Source organism: Muntiacus reevesi, chromosome 16 (genome assembly GCF_963930625.1).
Source record: "Muntiacus reevesi chromosome 16, mMunRee1.1, whole genome shotgun sequence".
NCBI lineage: Eukaryota > Metazoa > Chordata > Mammalia > Artiodactyla > Cervidae > Muntiacus > Muntiacus reevesi.
In genome coordinates, this window is record NC_089264.1 from 38,109,227 (window position 1) to 38,131,538 (window position 22,312).

The window sequence follows — 22,312 nt, forward strand, 5'->3', positions numbered from 1 at the left end:
GAGTTTTTCATAGTTTATTGTGATCCACACAGTCAAAGGCTTTGGCATAGTCAATAAAGCAGAAATAGATGTTTTTATGGAACTCTCTTGCTTTTTCAAAGATCCAGCTGATGTTGGCAATTTGATCTCTGGTTCCCTTGCCTTTTCTAAAACCAGCTTGAACATCTGGAAGATCACAGTTCACGTATTGCTGAAGCCTGGCTTGGAGAATTTTGAGCATTACTTTACTAGCGTGTGAGATGAATGCAATTGTGCAGTAGTTTGAGTATTCCTTGGCATTGCCTTTCTTTGGGATTGGAATGAAAACTGACCTTTTCCAGTCCTGTGGCCACTGCTGAATTTTCTAAATTTGCTGGCATGTTGAGTGCAGCACTTTCACAGCATCATCTTTCAGGATTTGAAATAGCTCAACTGGAATTCCATCACCTCCATTAGGTTTGTTCATAGTGATGCTTTCTAAGGCCCACTTGACTTCACATTCCAGAATGTCTGGCTCTAGGTGAGTGATCACACCATTGTGATTATCTGGGTGATGAAGATCTTTTTTGTACAGTTCTTCTGTGTATTCTTGCCACCTCTTCTTAATATCTTCTGCTTCTGTTAGGTCCATACCATTTCTGTCCTTTATTGAGCCCATCTTTGCTTGAAATGTTCCATTGGTATCTCTAATTAAGAGCATAGGTTCATGATAAGAAAATTATTTGCATCAATTTCCCTCAATTTACTTCCTTTTCAACAATTTTCATAAGGAATAATTGAGAAATACAATTGTATATATTCAAAGGGTACATCATGATGATTTGATATAATTATTTATTGTGTGGTGATTACAAAGATCAAGATAATTAACACATTCATTGCCTCACATAGTTAAATCTTTTTGTGTCTTTTTGTGAGAATGCTTAAGTTCTACTGTGAGCAGTTTTCAAGTATACAGTATTTGAAATATATTAACTGTAGTTACGATGCTGTATATTAGACTCTCAGAGTTTATTCTTCTTATAACTGAAAATTTGTACCTGTTGACATACACCTCCCCAACCACTAGCCTCTGCCAATCACTATTCTATTTTGTGAAATCATCTTTTCTTTTTTTTTTTTTTTTTGGTTCCACATATAAGTGAAAGCATACAGTATTTGTACTTATCTGTTTGCCTTACTTTATAAGATTATGCCCTCCTGGTTTATCCATATTGTCTCAAATGACAGTATTCCCTTTCTTTTATTGACTGTGATTCTGTGGTGTACATACCACAGTTCCTTTATCCATTCATCCATCATAGTACATTTCAGTTGTTTCCATAATTTGCCTTTAGTGAATAAAGCTGCAAAAACATGGAGATGCAAATACTGCTTAGAGATAATGATTTCGGTTCCTTCAGGTATATGCCTAAGAGTGGGATTGCTGGAGCGTATTGTAGTTGTTTGGGGGCTTCCCTGGTAGCTCAGCTGGTAAAGAATCTGCCTGCAATGCAGGAGACCTCAGTTCAATTTCTGGGTCGGGAAGATCCCTTGGAGGAGGACATGGCAACCCACTCCAGTATTCTTGGGCTTCCTTGGTGGCTCAGGTGAATCTCCATGGACAGAGGAGCCTGGCGGGCTGCAGTCCGTGGGGTCGCAGACATCGGACACAACTGAGCGACTAAGCACAGCACAGCCTACTATTTGCCATCACGGTTTCATTCTCACCGATGGTGCATAGAGTTTCCCTTTTTCCACATATTTGCCAACAATTTTTTTCTCTTATCTTTTTCATAATAGCCATCCTAACTGGTGTGAGGTGATACCTCACTGGTCTTCATTTGCATTTCTCTAATGATAAGTGATGTCAAGCACGTCTTCATGTAGCTACTCACCACATTTATATGTTACCTTTGGAACAATGTCTGTTCAGTTTGTTTGGTCATTCATTATTTTGGTTACTTGCTTTTTTGCGACTGAGTTGTGTGAATTCTTTATATATTTAGGATATTAATCCCTATTATATATGATTTGCAAATATTTCTCCCATTCTGTGTGTTGCCTTTTCGATATATTGATTTGTTTCTTATTTGTACCTAATTTCACAAAAATTTATATCTATAAAGTATATGTTACATGCATATATACACATACCTTTTATGTTCTTCTATTGTTGTTGTTTGATCATTCAAGCAGAAAGCCACAATGGCTTTCATAAGAGAAAAGTGTAGAAGAATGAATTTGTATATTCATTCAGAATAACATTTGTAATGTTAGATAATATATGAAAATGAGTGTGATAAAATTATAAATGGATTAGTGAAAAAGAAGTATTCAAATGGCTAGAGGGGTAAAAGCAGATGCTCCAACTGGTTTCCCTTAAAAATTCCAAGGTGTCTGATGAATATTATTGCAACAGAGAATGACATGTGGAAATGTAAGCTTTTTTTCAGATACTGCATAATCAACACTATTTTTGAGTGCCTACTTTGTATCAGGCATTACAGATGAGAGGTCACAGTTGCAGCTTTCAAAATGTTTAAAACATAGAGAATTTAAGTTTTATACAACAAAAATTTTAAAAGCTACATGATAAATAATAAAATACATATGCATGGGAAGACAGAGAAAGGAATATCTTGATTTTCCTGGGAGACTCAAAGAGTCTTCATGTATGAGGATGTGTTTTGCAAGCAGAGAGATCAGGGGTTTTCTAGAGAGTGGAAAGAGTATATACAAAGACCCAGAAAAGTGAAAGAGTTGTATGTTTTCGGGAAATTAAAACAGTTTTAGTGGTTAGAACATACAGTGAAAGCCTAATCTTGAAAAATCACTGTCCTGATGACAATAGAATAGAAGGGAAAATTTGACATTGTAGTATGATTTGCTATGTTAGTTAGAAAAATCACTCTGACATGGAGTAGAGAATCCACTTTTGATACTAAGAGTCTATAGACGGTATCATAAAGACAGGCTTAGCAGCAGATAGTAGGGAGAAGTTATTCCAAAAAGTGACTCAAGTGCTGTTATGGTTGAGTCACTAGAAACTTCCACAGGAAAGCAATGAAGACCCATCAGATATGAATAAAACCTGTGTAGACTTTAACATAAAAATGAAGACAGCCGGGGCACAAAGTATTATTCATTCTCAGGTGAATAAAATTGTCATTCCTTTAAAGAATTAAGTTCTTGATTGATGGTCATATAACCAGCCTGAAAAAGTAAGCTGAATCTTTTATAGTTCAAATTCTACCAGTGATCATAGTGTTACCTGAACTTTAAGGGAAAGATAACAGATGACTTGGGCAATAATTCTGTGCAGGCATCGGGCAGAAGGCTAGTTGCTATCTATATTCATTGAATTTTGCCATTAAAGGTAATTTGCTTAATGTTTATAAAGCTAAAATTATTACCAAATAGGAGACTTAGTTCAATGCCTAACTTACATTAAGCATCCAAATGATTTTAGTTATTAATGGAAAACAAAGCAGCAAAACTTCTGTTTGTCTTTCTTGGATTGTGAGGGAGAATTTATATATGAAAACTGATTGCTACTGACATTATGAATCTGTACTCTGTAACCCTGAAATTGGTGAGTCACGTGTCTTAGCCCATTTTTCCCTTTAAATCTGAATTATGTGGTTCTGTGTATTGAGTGCACTTTTGTTTGCATTTGAGTATGTGTCCATATAAATACATAAAAATTTTAACGCTCATTCAGAATGTCATTGCCTGAAATATGAGGTCAATAGGAACTCAAGCACACATTTTTGTTTTACTTTAGATGCTTAAAGACCAAATGGAAAAGAGTTATTTTTACTGTGAAAACATCAATTAAATTTGCACTGAGGGAAATATACCCAGAATGACATTACAGGAAATAAAATAAGATTAAGGAAGTGGACAGTTTTCAGGAACAAGTCATCCCAAAATAGGAATTGTTGATAATCAATTAGGATGGACATAGTCTTAAGGCAAAAGTGCCAGCTATATGTGAAGTATGTCCCTCTAGAGGCCAATATTCACTCAGCTGTTAAAGATATTTATTAAACATAAAAAGTTCTGGTAACCACAATTACATAACAGTAATAATATTCTAGTCTAAAATAATCTTGGGTTATTTTATGTAGAGACATATAAAAGATTTCAATGGCGTGCATTTACTGCTAAAGTTAGAAGTAATATCCCCAAAATATAAAGTACTTATTTAGAATTACTGTGTAACAGGCAAGAGGATCTCTGATGGCAAAATAATATTACTGCTTCCTCTTTTACAAATGCAGGGCTGACATTACCTATGATGAGAATGTTTGTCTACTGAGTAGTCCATGACTCAGAAGCTAAAGTCATTCTGCAACCCCAGCCTTCACCCCATTAAATCTGTTCTATTCTTTGGCAGCTGTTTTTGCCATTTACGTTGAAAGCAGATGGGGAAAATGCAAAGAACTGTCAGTTTTATTGCCATGTATAATCGGCATCTGGGCTGTATGTTACAGAAACAATGAGTCCAAACTCATACTTTACTGGTGGTGTAAAAACCTTTTTTGAGTTTCTCAGTTTTCAAATTAGAATAAGTGCTCTTTTTTAATCATGTTGATCATGGAAACAGCAACCATTTGTATTGCTTTTTCAGCCTCCATAAGAATGATGCATGAGTGTAGGTCTTTAATATACAGTTTTGAGTTATCTGCAAAAAAAAACCTGTCTTGCTAACTTGTTTAAAAATGTGTTTTGAACCATAAATATTTATTTCACATTAGAGATCAAGCCATGTATCAGATTTATTCCTTTATATAATCTGTGTGTTTATGTGTAACTAATATTTGCTATAGATATTATATAATGCCATATGTTATATGTTACATATATACACATATATATCCTCATTTTTACTTTTCCCACTATTTTTGGAACTGGAAAAATACACCATATATGTTTTCTACATCTCATAATTTATACCAAAACATTTATGGCAGGGTTTATTTTCTTATTTTTCAGAAAGAGAAACTGAGACACAGAGCAACCAACAGTAACTTTTGCAAGGTCCACAGAGCTAATCAGTGGCAGGTTCTAAATTTAACCCAAGCCTATATAAAGTTCACACTTTTACTCACTGAGCTACATGTTTTTAATCTTTATGTCTATACATACACAAAACATAAATGCCTCTTGGGGAGAGCCATTTCAGCTTTGGCATGTGGATGTCATTTTTTATAGTTTGTCAAAATAATTTATTGAAACTAATGCTTGGATATTGAAAGCTAGTGAGCTGAAAGTGTCATTTAAAATAAACTAATGTTGTTTAATTCAGTGTAAATGTCTTTGGAACTAGTTGGAATTTTTAATCACCCAATTACAGTATATGTTTTACACTTTCCTGATATAAGATCTGTTCATTAGTAACTGTAGTAGAGTATTTATGTGTCATAGAGCCCAGCTATACCTGCATATGATTTCCATGTTCCAAGTGTCCATAATGGTACAGCAGAGAGATTTACTAATAATTTCCTATTTTCTACCATCTTTGAAATAGACACCAGAATGTGATGTATTTTGGTAGCTGTTTATTCTTTAGGAACTCTAAATGTGTGAAAACATATTTTTTAAAAAAGCAATAGAGAGCAAGGGAAAAAGATATATAGGAATAGGGAGGAAAGGTCTTCACTGGTTAAGCATACTTGTGAATATTTTGATTAGAGTAGTTAGAAAATTGTCTTCTAACTAAAATTTAACTTCTTACTAAAACTCCCTTCTGGTTTTGATGAAGTGTAACAGCAAATTGATTTCAGATATACTTATACCCAGGGATGAAATGTTTTGGAATTATTCACATACATTGTGTGGAGTAAAAGGTTCTGGCTTTTTTAATATGAAAAAGGTTTCATTTATCAAATAGGATTTATAAAACTTTCTCCCTCTCTTTTTCAGTTTTCTAAATCTATTTTTACTTTGAAATTCAAAATATTGAGTTTTCTTTTTATGAAGGGCTAGCATTTCAAGGCTGTTAATTATGGTGGATTTTATCTTTAGCATGCAAATATATCTCAGCCCTTACACTATCTGTTTTTGTAACACTGGAATGTTTTTAATCAGATTCTTCATGGAACAATGGATTTAAATTTGTACTCTATAAAATTCAACAGATTCTCTGCTATTAAAGTAGAAGATTAGAGAATAGCAAAGTAAATTTCATTTACTTTTTTTTTTAACCTTCACCTGAAAACTCTAATTTTTCTTCCTTATTTTTTATAATCTGGTTTTAATCCTTACCTCTTATTTGAAGAAAAAGGGCAATTTTTGAGATGTGTGTTGTTTGTCATTTGTCAAATATATTATGAAGTCCTTATAATAAAACACAAAACTTATTTATCCTAAGGACCTAAAAGTTTACAGGAAGTACATATTATTTTGTCAACTGAAGACAAAAAATAGACATTTTTAAGTATTTTAATATTTACTGGTTGACATCTATCAGTGGTAGAATATTTCCCTGCATGAGAATCTGTCTCCTTGAATGAAGAAGGCAATTACGTTGTGCCTTAGTGGATTGCTAGACAGTGCCATAAAAACCAATTAGCTGCTGAGTCAATGTAAATGAACATATAAGTTTCGTTTCAAATACTTTTTTTTGGAACAAGTTAGAAATAAATAGATAAATACAGAAGAGCATAGTTCAGCTTTCTGTTGCTTATCTTATAAATGAAATGGATTGCCATGTGAAAGTAAGTCATGGCACTTTGCAATATGGAATAATATATGCAGCATTGCTACATTATATTTAAGTTACTATTTTGCATATAAAGTTAAATATTATTTCATCTTGAATTCTTTTCATTTTATAAATTTTTGAGCATATATTTTCTAAAAAAATAAATAGCCTCACTCATTATGTCTTATTGTATTGTATTTTAGCAGGAATAGTTATCAATGAAATTAATTGCAGATTCAACACAAACCAAGTTACGATAAAATATATTTGAATGCCATTAGAACAATTAGGGATTATTATAAGTATTCTAGGTTCTGAGACTTTAAAATAAGAAATGAATTTTTGAATTCGTTATTTAATTTTAAAAATTCTAAATATGTGAAGAAGCTTTTTAGTTATGATAAGTGATAGAATTTGTTTGGCCATATTTGTGGTTAATATTGGCATTTCAGAAATCTTAGTACTGAATAGCACAGTTTTAAAAAAGCTTTCATTGAACAAATAGTTGGAAATGGAACTGTAAAATTGGACATTTTGTTAATAAAATGTCATGAGGAGGGTATAAACATATCTATAATTTCAATCACTAATGAACTCCAATTATGTAATGTTGCCCTGAGTAGTCATTAAATATTAGTAGATTGAATGAATGAATAATTGCTGATTCCTTATTTTTAAGAAGCTGAAATTATATTTACAAAAAGTAATTGCATGATCTGGTTTTGCATGACTGTTAAAAGAAAAATATTATACTAGACACTAAGAATTTTTATTTTTTCTCATTATCACATTATGTTGAGAAATCTTTTACAAACTGAAATGATGTTTCATTGACCTAGATTTGAAGAAAGTCCTTTAATCAATAGTATTCCATCTATAGCTTGTTTTTATTATATTTCATTTATGACATTTTAAACTACTCAAAATCCAACTACAAGAATGGATCACAAAAAAAATATGTCACTAAGCCATCAATTCATAAAGTTGTAATCAATAAATGTAACAGTGAAATTGTTAAAGTAGCCTTTGCTATGCTTAGGGCTTTTGAAGATAGTAACCCTTTCTTAAGACCTAGATAAATAATCCAGGTGCCAAATCCTTATTTTATTCATAGGATTTATTTGTTTTCTTCTAGGGTAAATCGGCCCCTTGGGAGCTAACAGCCTGGTAGAAGAGGGATATGTGAAAAATTAATACAGTCAGAAAAGAGCAGAGGAGTTTAAAGAAAATACTCTTGAGTAGAGAGAAAGATACAATTAACCATACCAAAGAAAGTAAAGGAAGGCTTCAAAAAAAGGCCGCACACTAGTCATCTTAAAATAACTGAATATTATTAATAATAATGTAAAATTATTATTAATTTCAATGGCTAACAATAAAGAATCATTAAGAAACTATGGACCATTTTGACAGTCGTCAAGAAAGCCTAAAAAATAAGGTCTTCCCAAACTTTTGGTGATTAGGAAAACATAGATGGTATTATATTTAGTGTAAAGGATTCAACTCACAATTCTCTATACAGTAAAATTTCAATGATATAAAATAAATATATATGCAGAAAAACAAGTAAAATTCACTGATCTGAGTGATGTATTATGAGTGATTTTAATTTTCTTTTTTTTTTTTTAATTTTATTTTATTAGTTGGAGGCTAATTACTTCACAACATTTCAGTGGGTTTTGTCATACATTGACATGAATCAGCCATAGAGTTACACGTATTCCCCATCCCGATCCCCCCTCCCACCTCCCTCTCCACCCAACTCATTTATATATTTCATAAATAGTTTAAGCTTAAGTTTGTCTTTAATATGAACAAAATGACTTCTGCTTTTTGGAGGGGGAGACTCATGATTAACATTGCAGGTCAGAGAAGAGATTTTTCCTTTTGTGTGAGAGAGGAAAAGGACAGAAACTTGGGGAATAATTCACTTTAGAGGACTAGAAAGTGAAGCCATAAATTAAAAAGAGAAAAAAGCAGACCAAGAATAAGCAACATACAGTGTCACATCCCAGGGAAAGGATTGTTCACAATATCAAGTGCTACAGTGAGTTTAAGAGCAGCAGAGATTGAGAAAGCCCATTGCGTGTAGGGACGAAGAGGTCAGAGGGTGAACCCTGAGACTGTCGCAGAAAATGTGGTATTGTATTAACGGATTTGGAATCAGGAAAGAACAAAATTTAAGAAATTTGACTTAGCCTCCTAGAAATGTTTTGATCTGATGTTCATTAAAAAAATGTTTGTAATACATATAAATGCCGAAGTATTACCAACATTCAGTAAAAATGAATTGCTGTATATGATACATATATAGCCTATAAATTGTCTATATATGTATATTCTATTTATATGTAAATATGCTAATGGACTTCCTAGGTGTCACTAATGGTAAAGCATCTACCTGCCAATATAAATGTATATGCGTATGTATATGTGTACATATTTTTTAATTCAGATGAAAGAATGGAACTTATGCCAGGTATTTCAGCAGATGGGATTAGTATGATGAATGAGTCAAACAGCTGTAGACAGTGACACAGAGGTTAGAAAGCTGCTTCCACCCCCAGGGCTGTACAGAACTAAGGAGAAGCTAGTATACAAAGTCAGGAGTGAAGTCAGGAGCTCCTTAGCAGGAGCGAAAATAAAGGAAGTGAGACCCCTGCTGACCCCCCGTGAGCAGAAAAGGGGAGAATCCTTTGACTTCTCCCTTCCTCCCACCTTCAGTGTCCCGCCCTGCCCGAGTCTCACAAAAGCCAGGGCTTCAGCCCGGACTCCGCGGTTCACAGGAATCAGCTCTCTGGGATGCAGAGCAGAAGTCAGAGAAGGGGCTGGAAGTGCACTTGAGGATATTTGTACAGGTAGACAGGAGGCTGAGAAACAGCATTTTTAATGGACTAAAATATTTACCAAAACACCCTACGGAATATACTATTTTGTGTCTTTCATAACTAGATTGGTAAAATCTTGTCTTACTTTGATCGCAGAAGTATGGAGTAGATAAAGTTAGAGGGTTATTTTCAACTTGCAGATTTTAGTGTATCGTAAAAATACTTCAGTTGTGTTTAAATGCACTTTCCTGCAGTGGTTTTCACATGAAATATTCACATAATGGATTGACAGAGTCCAGAGAGTGTTACCAAAAATATCTGTAGTACTTACAGATTTAAAATTCAAGATTTTGCCTCAGAAGAAGCTTCAAACTTAATTTTATGCATATAACAGTTTTTTCAACCTATAACATGCTTTCTGTAGAGGAAATGGCTTATAAAATTTAATATTCAACAATAATGTCTTTTGTGGAAGAGTTATAGTTATCTCTAAAGCATGTTCTACATCTCTTCAGTGTTAGAACATATTTCTCTTACTGATACTGAACTTGGTAAAATGTATTCCCAACATAGGTGTTCTCTCTTTTATACAAAGTCCAGGCTTAAATATTAATGAACCCACAGTGCTTAAAAACCAGAGTCTTCTTATTGTTTTCACAGTTGCTTTGTTTTTACTCCCAATCTTGCACCATGTTTAGGGAGGAGCACAATTAATTTTAATAGTCTTTTTGGAGAAAAAAGCAAGAAAATATCACTCAGGAAGCGTGTCACCTTTGCTTCTTGACATGACTTGAATTAAACATATCTGAGAGCTCACATTTCTATTTAAAAATTGAATATATTTTTCATTGCAGACGTTTAGAACAGAACTCAATCAAGGTCATCCCTCCTGGAGCTTTCTCACCATATAAAAAGCTTAGAAGAATGTGAGTGAATAATATTCTGAAATCAATGAAATTTTTAAAAATTATACAGGTCATGAGCATGCAAAGACATCCATTTAAGTATGAATATTTAAGTGTTTGACAGCTTAAATATTAAGCGATGTGACTATCTGGTTGCTAGTTCTATAATAGTGTAATGTTAAAAGCTAAAATATTAATTTATTAAGTTCTCTGTAATTTAGCATACTAATTCACACTAGTGTGAACATATGTGGTCAATATATTATGCAGTCAAATTCTTAACTGTTCTGTTTTCAAAAATAAGACATGCTGTCTTTAATAATAATTTAGAAAAATAGCCAATAATTGATTTACAAGTGTGATTTTTTAAAAAGTTTAGGATGCTTCAGATGTTGCAAATATTATACACATATTGATAGGTACAAAACTGACATGTAAAGGCAATAAATAGCTTTCTCCTGCAGTAAATCTCACTGACATTATATTTAATTTAACCTAACCCTATTTTTAATCTTAGCGACCTGAGCAATAATCAGATCTCTGAGCTAGCACCAGATGCTTTCCAAGGACTACGCTCTCTGAATTCACTGTAAGTATTGACCACATAACTGGAGGAAAGTAGAATGCATAAGGAATAATGGCTCTATGTTTTAATTGGGATTTAAGGGATATTTTCCTTTATGTGTTTTACTATGCATTACTAACAGTATTAATTATTATAAGTCATTAGTGAATTTTGTCATTTTTATGGAGAACTGCTACCTGTCACTAAAATCAGCCAATTTTTAGGGGTTTATATTTTAGAATTCGATAGTTTGACTGTTTAGAATTCGAGTATGAACCCCTTTTTTGACAGTGTTTTCTTACAGAAGTAAAGGGAAAATGTTTACTTTGGAGGCTCCAATCAGTACTGCATTTATAATCCCATCCTTAAACCCATACTCACTGTCACTGGGGGCAATTACAGTCCCATTTAGAATGATACTAGGCAAAGTCGTGCAGAGAACAGTGAAAGATAACCGGTGAAAGGACCTCCCTCCAACCCTCTACTTCATCACTTTAAAGGCTTCCCTGAAAGAACCAGCTTTAATCTCTCAAAGAACAAATATAAGAAAAGTATGACAGCTTTTTAATGTCAAAAGGACTTCCAGGGAGATCGCTGTATTAATTAGAGTGACTCTAAAGTGAATTTATAGAGACTGTTATTCCTTCAAATTTGTATAAAATCTTCAGAAGTCCACTAAGTAGAGTATATATTATTTCAAATTTTAATTTTAAAGTTTAAAAATGAAATCTGGTTTCTTTGTTTGAGGAGATGCTTACAGAAGAGTTCTTATTGATGTAAATTACTGCAGTGCTCTTAGGAACTTCCGAAGTCAATAGTAGCCAGTGAGAATTTCAGGATACACATGTGTGATACTTAGATAAACACCTGGGGTTTGTAGAATACTTTACACTCATACCAAGGGGAGGAGATGTACCAGCTTATCTGGGTTGTAAAGAGCCTCTTGATGAAAGTGAAAGAGGAGAGTGAAAAAGTTGGCCTAAAGCTCAACATTCAGAAAACTAAGATCATGACATCCAGTCCCATCACTTCATGCCAAATAGGTGGGGAAACAGTGGAAACAGTGAGAGACTATTTTGGGGGTTCCAAAATCACTGCAGATGGTGACTGCAGCCATGAAATTAAAAGACGCTTACTCCTTGGAAGGAAAGTTATGACCAACCTAGACAGCATATTAAAAAGCAGAGACATTACTTTGCCAACAAAGGTCCGTCTAGTCCAGGCTATGGTTTCTCCAGTGGTCATGTGTGGATGTGAGAGTTGGACTGTGAAGAAAACTGAGCGCTGAAGAATTGTTTCTTTTGAACTATGGTTTTGGAGAAGACTCTGGAGAGTCCCTTGGACTGGAAGGAGATCCAACCAGTCCATCCTAAAGGAGATCCATTCTGAGTGTTCAAAGGAAGGACTGATGTTGAAGCTGAAACTCCAATACTTTGGCCACCTGATGCGAAGAGCTGACTCATTTGAAAAGACCCTGATGCTGGGAAAGATTGAGGGCAGGAGGAGAAGGGGACAACAGAGGATGAGATGGTTGGATGGCATCACTGACTCAATGAACATGAATTTGAATAAACTCTGGGAGTTGGTGATGGACAGGGAGACCGGGAGTGCTGCAGTCCATGGGGTAGCGAAGAGTCGGACACGACTGAGCAACTGAACTGAACTGAACTGATGCTGGTCTGCTCAGAAAACTGCAATTTTCTTTGGACCGGAAAAAAAAAGGAAAACTATCACTTCACCTGCAGTGTCTGCCTAGGTTCATTTTTGTTTGTTTGTTTGTTTTAGTATATGATGTCCAAAACCAGGGAAACAACTGCTGGCAGAAAATGTAAAGTGCGATCATGCACCCTTTTGGTTGACTCTTTGAAACCATACCTTGTATTTATCTCGGTTATATCAGTGACTGGCACATGGGCAAATGATGAACATTGAACAAGTTATCCACTCCTGTATTCTTGCCTGGAGAATCCCATGGACAGAGGAGCCTGGCAAGCTACAGTTCATGGGGTCCCACAGAGTCAGACACAACTGAAGCAACTTAGCCTGCACACACACATGAACAAGTAACAGGTGGATTCAGTTTAATTGGGCACCAAGCTTAGAACCTGCAAAATTCCTGGCACATAGTAAATGTATAATATCTATTGCTGAATGCATTACTTGAATGCTATTCTATTGAATACCCAAATTGGTGCCAACTTGATCTGATTATTTGTTCCCTAAAGCCCGCTTTCTCTTATTCTTGACCTAAAGACATATCTTAGTATTGCTTTACCCTTTCTTAATGCCTTTACTCCTTGAGTCTGACAATATAGAATTCTCTTTTGTTCCTGTGTCTTTAAAATTGTTTCTTCTCTGACTTACATTTTTAAAAATATCTATATTCTACATAAATGACTTTTTATGTCAAACCGTATAACTGTACCACTAGAATCTATACAAATGGTATGTCTACTTGTACAATATAGTACCCAGACTTATTTCCTTAAGAATTTTCTTCATATTTTATAATTTATCCCACCTCTCACTGACATCTTAAAAGGGAACAGCTTTTTCCTCACTCTGATTCATCTCTCTTGCATTGTCATTTCCCTTCCTTTCTGAACAGAAGTCAGGTACAGCTGCCAAACATATTTTGATTCTCATTTCAGCTTTTTATTTTACATTTTATAATATCCATTTATTTCTTTTCCAGACAAATGTTTCTGACTCTAAACGTATATATGCCCACTGTAGAGAAAATTTTTTAAAATATATAGATAGATGCAAATTCAAATGACCTCTGAATGACAAATCACCTGCAATCTAGAGATCATCCACTTTTTTCTAAGTATATATGAGTATATGTTTTTTTATGAAATTATACTGTGATATATTCTTCAGTATTTTGCTGTTTTAAACTTAATATCATATCATAAGGGTTTCCCAGGTGATACTAGTGGTAAAGAACCTGCCTGCCAATGCAGGGGATGCAAGAGATGTGGCTTCGATCCCTGGGTCGGGAAGATCCCCTGAAGTAGGAAATGGCAACCCACTCCAGTATTCTTGCCTGGAAAATTCCATGGAAGAGGAACCTGATGGGCCACAGTCCATGGGGCCACAATGAGCTGGATGTGACTGGCACAAATCATACACATAATATCATAAATACTTTCATGTCACCAAGTGTTTCTTCAAACATGATTTTTATCAATGTGAAATATATATTTAGCCAATCCCCTTCTTTAGAATCTGGGAACATTTTATTTGTATTTCATTTTTCACCATTATAAATTAGGCCACAATTAATATTTAGCACATAAAATATTGTATTTGTCTCTGATTTTTTTCCTTAAATTCCTGAGAGAAACTACTTACTAAAAATTTATATACACATTTTTATAACTCTTGATTGTTGTTTTTATTCAGTTGCCAAGTTATGTCCCACTCTTCGCGACACCATGGACTGCTTAGAGAATAGCTACAACTCATTTGTCCCCTTAAAAATATAATGTCTGTCTTTTCCTTCACATTATTATGGTCCCTCCCCTCCTTTATGAGGCTGAAAAGAGAAGGGCGTCATTGCAGACCTGTTGTCAGTAGCCAGCATGATGAGTCGATCGTTTTCAGTTCCTTGCTGTTGAAATCCTCTCATTTCACCATTTCTGCTAATTTTTACCTCATTTTCCTCTTCAAACAATATTTATTCATCAATCCCATGTTAGAACATCACTGTGTGCCAGAGCCTAGGCACTAGATGTTCTAAAGTGATTGTTGAGGTCCATGCACTTTATAGTTACACTTAGTGGCTAATGTTGGGGGGGGGCGGGGTGAGGACACAAGGATGCATTCCTATTCATATTTCTTTGGGGAACATACATTTTAAAAAGTCTGTGTAAATGTTAATGATCACTGTCTTTGCAAATTTTACATTTATGATGTATATACATTATATATTTAAAACAAATATTTTACACATATGGATTCCTTTCACTCTTAGCCATTATGATAATTCTAAATGTTACCCCTTTGAAGAACAATGGATTTCAGGTTAGCGTTCTGCTTTGTTATATCCCGTGTGCTTTCATAAAAAGAGCTGTGTGTATTTGTGTATAAAAACGTGACACATTAACAGTGGACATTTCTATGAAAGGACAGTAAAATTATAAATCGTGTTAATTTTTCTTAATTTTTTGTTTTTCTCTGGTTTCCAAACTTTCTACCATAGGCACACACCATAATCAGGGGAGAAACATTTCCAAATTAAAGTTTGTTTACTCTGCTATGGCTTTATGATATATGGAGCTTACTAACCTCGTTTATGCCTGAACATGTTTGTTTGGATAAATTTGTTTTGCTGGCTGGTCTCTAAGTTTATTTCTTTTTGTTTGTTTAAATCATGTGTTTTCCAGTGTCCTCTATGGAAATAAAATCACAGAACTCCCAAAAAGTTTATTTGAAGGACTGTTTTCCTTACAGCTACTGTAAGTATTTGATTGTTTTTCATCTGTTGAACCTAAATAGTATATTTTACTCACTGTACCATCTCATATTTTCATGAAGGCTTCAGAAAAATTTGATCCAAAATGACACAGTTTAATGAAATGGAAAAGATTAGTGAAGCTAACATTGATGATGGTTATTTATTTGAAGACACAATACTTTGAAATTGTCCCCAAACCTTTCTTTCCACAGTGTCATAAATGTGAGCGTCCCAGCTGTTCTGTCATTTAAAGTTTCTGCAATCTTAGCCCTTTATGAAATTTATCTGTTTTGATTTAGTAGTACTTGGGAAGGAGGAAGACATGGTAATATGTTTATTCACCTTTGTCCAAAAAAATCTCTAACAGTGACAATACTAGAATAAAACCCCCCAACACAAAAATGGTCTCTTGTAGTCTAGGACAGAGTGTTAACAAACTAATCTTTAGTGAAAGAATCATCTGTAAATTTCCTGGATTTTAATATTTAAAGACCACTCTGCTTAGAGAATAGCTACAACTCATTTGTCTCAAAAGAAGTATTTATGATACAAATTTATAAGAATAAGAATTGACTCCAGATGTCATAATGAATGCTCATATGAAAATGAGATTGAGAAAAACATATGTTAATACTAAGATTGTTAGTGTTGGATCATCAAAATCTATTCAAATCCCCAAACTTTTATAGGATATCTCTTTTGGGGCACACACTGACCTAGCTGCTATGGAGGAAAAGATGAGTATGCTACAATTTCTGCTCTCAGCTAGCTCACAGCCAGTTTACTTTAAAATTTTAAGTTTAGAATGCTGTTTTCTCTTTTGAGTGTATGCATTTGTTGGTGTTAGTTTTGTACCATTTACTTGGTAAAAATGTGTTCCTAATCCCACAAACTTCCAAAATGTGGATCTTTTTCTTTACTTGATAAATGTATGGTTATCATTATATCCTATTATTCATATTTTAACTGTTTATTATTATGCAGAAGCATATTATATATCACAGCCCTATTCATACTCACACACACACATGAAACAAATTGTTAACAAAGCAATATTTAACCTTATTATATATCGTACTGTCAATTCTGTTCCATTCTCTCTCTTCTTAATGCTATATAACCCAATAAATTCATTTTACAACAAACCAATCAGCCATGCTAAATACTGGCTTTTGTAACCTAGTGATTTTATTTGGGCATCAAATTATTTTACAACCCTTGCAAGGAAGTTAGGTATAGCTGTGTGCCACAGACAAGTGTTGTCTGTTTTTTATGTGCTTTTCTATCAGTTCTTCCACAATTTCCTAGCACTGTTCTCTTTCCCATTTACTTCTAATTTCTTCTGCTACCACTGCCCCGTGTGGTATCGACACTTAAAGTTGCACCTTTTGTTCCTTTCCTCCCATACTTATTGGTAGTTGATGTAGTAAATGGGTTAATAAACCCTTGGAATCTCTATGTAGATAAATCTTACTCAAAAAACCAGCTTTCTCACTGTGCCTTAAATTCTTTCCCTAGACTAAGCCTGCCGGGACTAACAAGGCACAATTGACTTTGTAAGGTTAGCTGAGAATTTGATTCAGTTAAGCTTCTTAGATCCATTTGAACAGATGAGATATTTGGGAGAAGTAGGTAAATGGAAGAAACGAAAGAAAGTAGTGTTCAATATTTCTCCCCCGATTTCTGGACCACCTGAAAGGAAAGTAAGTACAAAATTCTCAGAGAAGCACTTTCTTTCGTTGTCTCCCAGACTCCCTGCTTTCTCCCTGTATTGGCATTCTGCTGCCTGACTCCTCTTTTAGTTAGCTATATGCCGTCTGTCATGGCCCTGAGTGAGGAGGTATGGGATTAATCAGTCCATACCTCACATTAGGCCTATAAGCTCTTAGGAAAGGATTTTATAGACCACAGAGAAGGCCAAAACTGCAGTTCCTAAAAGAAGATTAAAGAAAAAAAAAAAAAAAAAACAACTCTGATCCCTGGTTCAGGAACTAAGATACTACATGTCACATGGTGTGGACAAAAACATAAAGAAAGAAAACACACCTAAATAGTATGTCCATAAAAAAATAAAAAGAAGCAAAGTGAGAGTGTTAATCACTCAGTCGTGTCTGACTCTTTGTGACTCCATGGACTGTAGCCCGCCAGGCTCCTCTGTCCATGGAATTTTCCAGGCAAAAATACTAGAGTGGGTTGCCATCCCCTTCTCTAGAGGATCTTCCCACCCAGGGATCAAACCCAGGTCTCCTGCATTGCAGGCAGATTCTTAAGCATCTGATCTACCAGGGAAAATGCAAAGGTGAGTTAAAAAATAAAGACAAGTACAGCAAAGAGAACTACCTTGAGGAAGTCCTGACTTTGCACAGGCAGAGAGTTGAGATATTTAAAAAGCAAGTAAAACTGAAATACCCTTTGTTAATCACAGAGGGTCTGTTGGGCAAATTGCAAAACAGTATTCAGTGCGTTAGATAGAAAGACATCACACCCAAACCATATAGCACATATTTTTGAGCTGCCAAGCATTTGTTAAAATCCTAAGCATCAAAGCTCTGAACTAAATGGTGAGAGAGAATAACTATCAAAAATTTTTCTGCCCCCAGAACGCTAAACTCTGCAGGCAAATATGTGGGCCTGTATAAAATAGTTGATGAAACTAGGTAACACTGACTAACTTGCTTTGGAAAGTAGAGGAAGGAGCTTGTTAGTTGGGTGGAAATTGTATTCTGAAAAAGTCTTGCTCTGGAGAAAGTGAGCCTCCTCTGAGGTCTTGATAGGCCAGATGGTTGAGGCAGATGGAGAGCAGGACCCATGTACTCCCATAGGTGAAGCAAGCATGAATAAAAGTACAGACAAGGTGACATGTAACCTATAAGGATGACGTTTGTGCCAGATCTATAAACCATGGCTCCACATAATCCTAATATTGAATACTGGTAAAATATATGAGAAAATGGAGAAGGAAATGGCAACCCACTCCAGTATTCTTGCCTAGAGAATCCTGTGGACAGAGGAGCCTGGTGGGCTGCTGTCCATAGGGTCACGCAGAGTCGGACACGACTGAAGTGACTTAGCATGCATGCATGCATTGGAGACGGGAATGGCAACCCACTTCAGTATTCTTGCCTGGAGAATCCCGAGGATGGGGGAGCCTGGTGGGCTGCCGTCTATGGGGTCGCACAGAGTCAGACACGACTAAAGTGACTTAGCAGCAGCATATGAGAAAAAAAAGTTTGTGAGATACTGTGCCAAACAAAGTGAATTGGATATCTATACTGCAGAATAGAGTTTCCCTGATGGCTCAATGGATAAAGAATTCGTCTGCAATGCAGGAGACATAGGAGATGTGAGTTTGATCCCTGGGTCAGGAAGATCCCCTGGAAGAGGAAATGGCAACTCACTCCAGTATTCTTGCCTGGAGAATCCCATGGAGAGAGGAGCCTGGCAAGCTACAGTCCATGGGATCGCAAAGGGTTGGACATGACTTAGTGACTAAAGAACAGCAAGAGTTTGGAAAAGGGAATCAAAGATCCCATTGGGAATTTTGGGCTATTGTCAGGTCTTGGGTTATTCAGAGCAAATTGGGAGTTACTCCATGGTTTGGGAGAGGAGTGACATGATCTGATCTATGTTTAGAAGTCTCACTCCAGCTACTGTTCTGAGAATGGATTGAACTTCTTTTTCATAGAGCAGCTCCAAGGACTAATGTTTATGAGGACTTTATGGAGCCTTTGACAGCAAAAGCTTGTCTCACCCACGTTTGTCTATTGCTGTACTTCTGCACCTTCCAGAGAATATCTTTAATAATTTTTGTTGGATAAATGTGTAAGGACCACTAGATTTAGGCAATCCAATCATTAGATATGACCCTTGCTTTATCTGCCATGACCCCAAATCTTCAACCTATGATACCTCAATAATGACATTTAAATCTTAGTGTCAAGGTTAAAAGAAATGAATTTCTTGATTGTGTTTTCTCAAGAACAAGAGTCTTGAAGGTGGGTTAATGAAATACTACACTGTAATTAATTCTATGACTATTTGATCTAACAGATTACTGAATGCCAACAAGATAAACTGCCTTCGGGTAGATGCTTTTCAGGATCTGCACAACCTGAACCTTCTCTCCTTATACGACAACAAGCTTCAGACCATCGCCAAGGGGACCTTTTCACCTCTCCGGGCCATTCAAACCATGTATGTATATAGAATCAGGATCAGATTTGATGATCATTGTTTTCATTCTGGATTTGAGAGTTGAGTTCATTGCAAGTCGTGTGTAAAAGTGTTCTGTATGTGTTTCTGAAAGGCATTTGGCCCAGAACCCCTTTATTTGTGACTGCCATCTCAAGTGGCTGGCGGATTATCTCCATACCAACCCAATTGAGACCAGTGGCGCCCGCTGCACCAGTCCCCGGCGACTGGCAAACAAAAGAATTGGACAGATCAAAAGCAAGAAATTCCGTTGTTCAGGTAATTTCTTACTTTGTGTCACATTTCCCCTGTGTTGCTGAAAACAGTAGTTAATGAGATGTAAAGACAGCTGACCTTCGACTAAATTGCCAAACATTACAGAACTGTATTTCTTTTTCTTCTGCCCATGAAGAAAAATATAAAGAGAACTGTAGACACCATTCACATAGAATCCCTACATGTAACCTTTTTAACACACTATCCAGCAGAAGAAATAAAGGAAGAAAGATGCCTGGGTACTTCAGGCTGTAATCCCACGGTTTGAATTTAACAATGGCCTTCTAACTCAGTGCCTGTTAAATCTCGTGTCTGTTGTATTGTTTTCCATTGAGCAACAGTGAAGTAGTTAATTGTCTATTTCTCTGAGAAAGTGAACTGAGACTTAGTTACTTGATTTGCTCAGGTTCAGAAGTAGGGGGAAACAGAATACTCTGAATTCCTTGCTTCTCACAGGAAAGCAATGTTTTGTTTCTAGCTTTATGTTCTCACATTTTGACTAGAACTGTGAGAATATATATTTTTTTTTCTAAAAGGCCATCTTTTAACACTTTGGGAATATTGCATTTACTTATAAAAAGTGAAAATAGGTGCATTGTATTAATATTAAAGAGAAAACTTAGTTCATTGAAATTTACTATTTGCTTTGGTATAATCCTTTCTATTTTCTCAAAATAAAATGCATTGTTTATGTTTTGGGTAGTACACTACCTAACTATTCCAGGCGTTATTTCACATTCGGCAGTTAATTCATACTAAAAAGCTAATATCAAAACAAGCCGTTTATTGTCCATGATTCTAGATGCATTTCTACTCATGGTTATACTTCAGCCACTGCTGTGAATATACATTTTTTTCACTTAATTATCTATAGTAACTTTAGTCCATTCTTAATCTAATATAACTCATATCTCTGCTTGCTGACATTCAGGTGCATCTTCTATTTTTTTTCTCTTTTTTTTATTTAGCTAAAGAACAGTATTTCATTCCAGGTAGGTTTTGCTCGGTAGTAGGACTAACTGCAGACACCTTTTCCTCACTTATAAAACCTAGCTTCTAAAACTTTGATATGCATGCTTTCAAAAGTCCAGTGGATACTCTGTAGCTAGATTCTGCATAGATCACTAGTAACTGTTTCCTGAAAACCTGACCTTTGCATGCAGCTTCTGATGTTAAACATATATATTATTAAACTTCCACTTTTTTTTCCTCTCTCTCTCACTCTGGCACATTATCTAAAATTTCTCACAGTAGCTAAAATGTTTGAACCTATGGCTTTCTACTTAAATCATTTTCTCTCCTTATGTTGTATATCTGACCTTTCAACCTGTTTTTAAAATATAGCTTCTTGAGCTGGTTTTAAAGACAGACCTTTCTGTTGTCAAAGAACTAGTTCTACATGCAATCAGTCACAAACACACAAAACTGTGTTTTCAATCATGAGATTTACTCTTTTATAGAGATTTTTCTATACTAAAAAAGTATCCCTTACTTTTTGCTTTACTTAGTTTGCTGTGCTTCACTTTTTATACCAAAGCATCAGCTTCCTACTGGTTTATGTGCAGCTGTACTTTGTTTATGATCTGAAATTTTTGCATCTTTGGACTCGTAGTATAACAACTCCATGAAAGCAGGATTGACATCCATCCTGAAAGTATCATGAGCACCCAGTGCCTTGAATAACTTAGTTGAATGGAGTGTTTCTTAGAAAAATAATTGAAATATTTTATCACTGCAGTCTTAACACTGTCAAAGCTGATGATTCTAGAACTAGCTCTTTGAAGTATGTTTCTTTACTTATTTCTTCCTTGCCTGCCAATTGTGTAAAATGCCTCTTGACTTGTTTGTTTAAACTATTATTTAAAAATACATGTTAGTAACTTATTGGCTACATTTGTAATCTCCTGGGTATATTCTAAACTATAAAATATTTTAATAGTTCTAAAAAAAGATATTTCTAAACTGTTAGTGGAAAAAAGAACACCTTTTCTCTTAAGAATTCTAGGTTTGGTCTCTATTTTAAGGAACTATACTTTGCTTCCCATTGTTGAATTATAATATGAATAATTTTATGCATTTAACCGATTTTGTTTTATCACATATTTTGACTTGAATGATCAGTAATATTTTGTATATTACACTGGCTCCAGAAGAAGTAACATGTTGAAAAGAAAAATTGGCCTTCACTGGCAATCTTCAAAATTTATTATTTTTACCCAATTTTTAAATAGAAAGTCATCTGATAACTATTACCCAGAAAAAGTTATATTGAAAAACAGAACCCCCCCATAGGATAAAACATTGATATTACTTAAATGTCCAAATTAGAGAAGTTAATATAATTATTATCAAAATATTCAATCTGTTACATTTAAATACGCTTTTTCAATAATTAGAAATAGTATTTCAAATTCA

General features: G+C 34.9%; 1 protein-coding gene across 2 annotated transcripts in view; it reads left to right on the top strand.

Moving 5' to 3' along the window:
* Window positions 1-22,312, top strand: part of SLIT2 (slit guidance ligand 2) — a 387,270-nt gene that overhangs the window by 269,807 nt on the left and 95,151 nt on the right. Inside the window, exons 10-15 of one of the 2 annotated variants that reach the window (XM_065907114.1) lie at window positions 10,353-10,424; window positions 10,921-10,992; window positions 15,360-15,431; window positions 19,481-19,624; window positions 19,737-19,900; window positions 20,866-20,889. In XM_065907114.1, the coding sequence (XP_065763186.1) occupies window positions 10,353-10,424; window positions 10,921-10,992; window positions 15,360-15,431; window positions 19,481-19,624; window positions 19,737-19,900; window positions 20,866-20,889 (548 nt within the window). The remainder of the gene's footprint in view (window positions 1-10,352; window positions 10,425-10,920; window positions 10,993-15,359; window positions 15,432-19,480; window positions 19,625-19,736; window positions 19,901-20,865; window positions 20,890-22,312) is intronic. The other variant, XM_065907115.1, reaches the window with a different exon arrangement.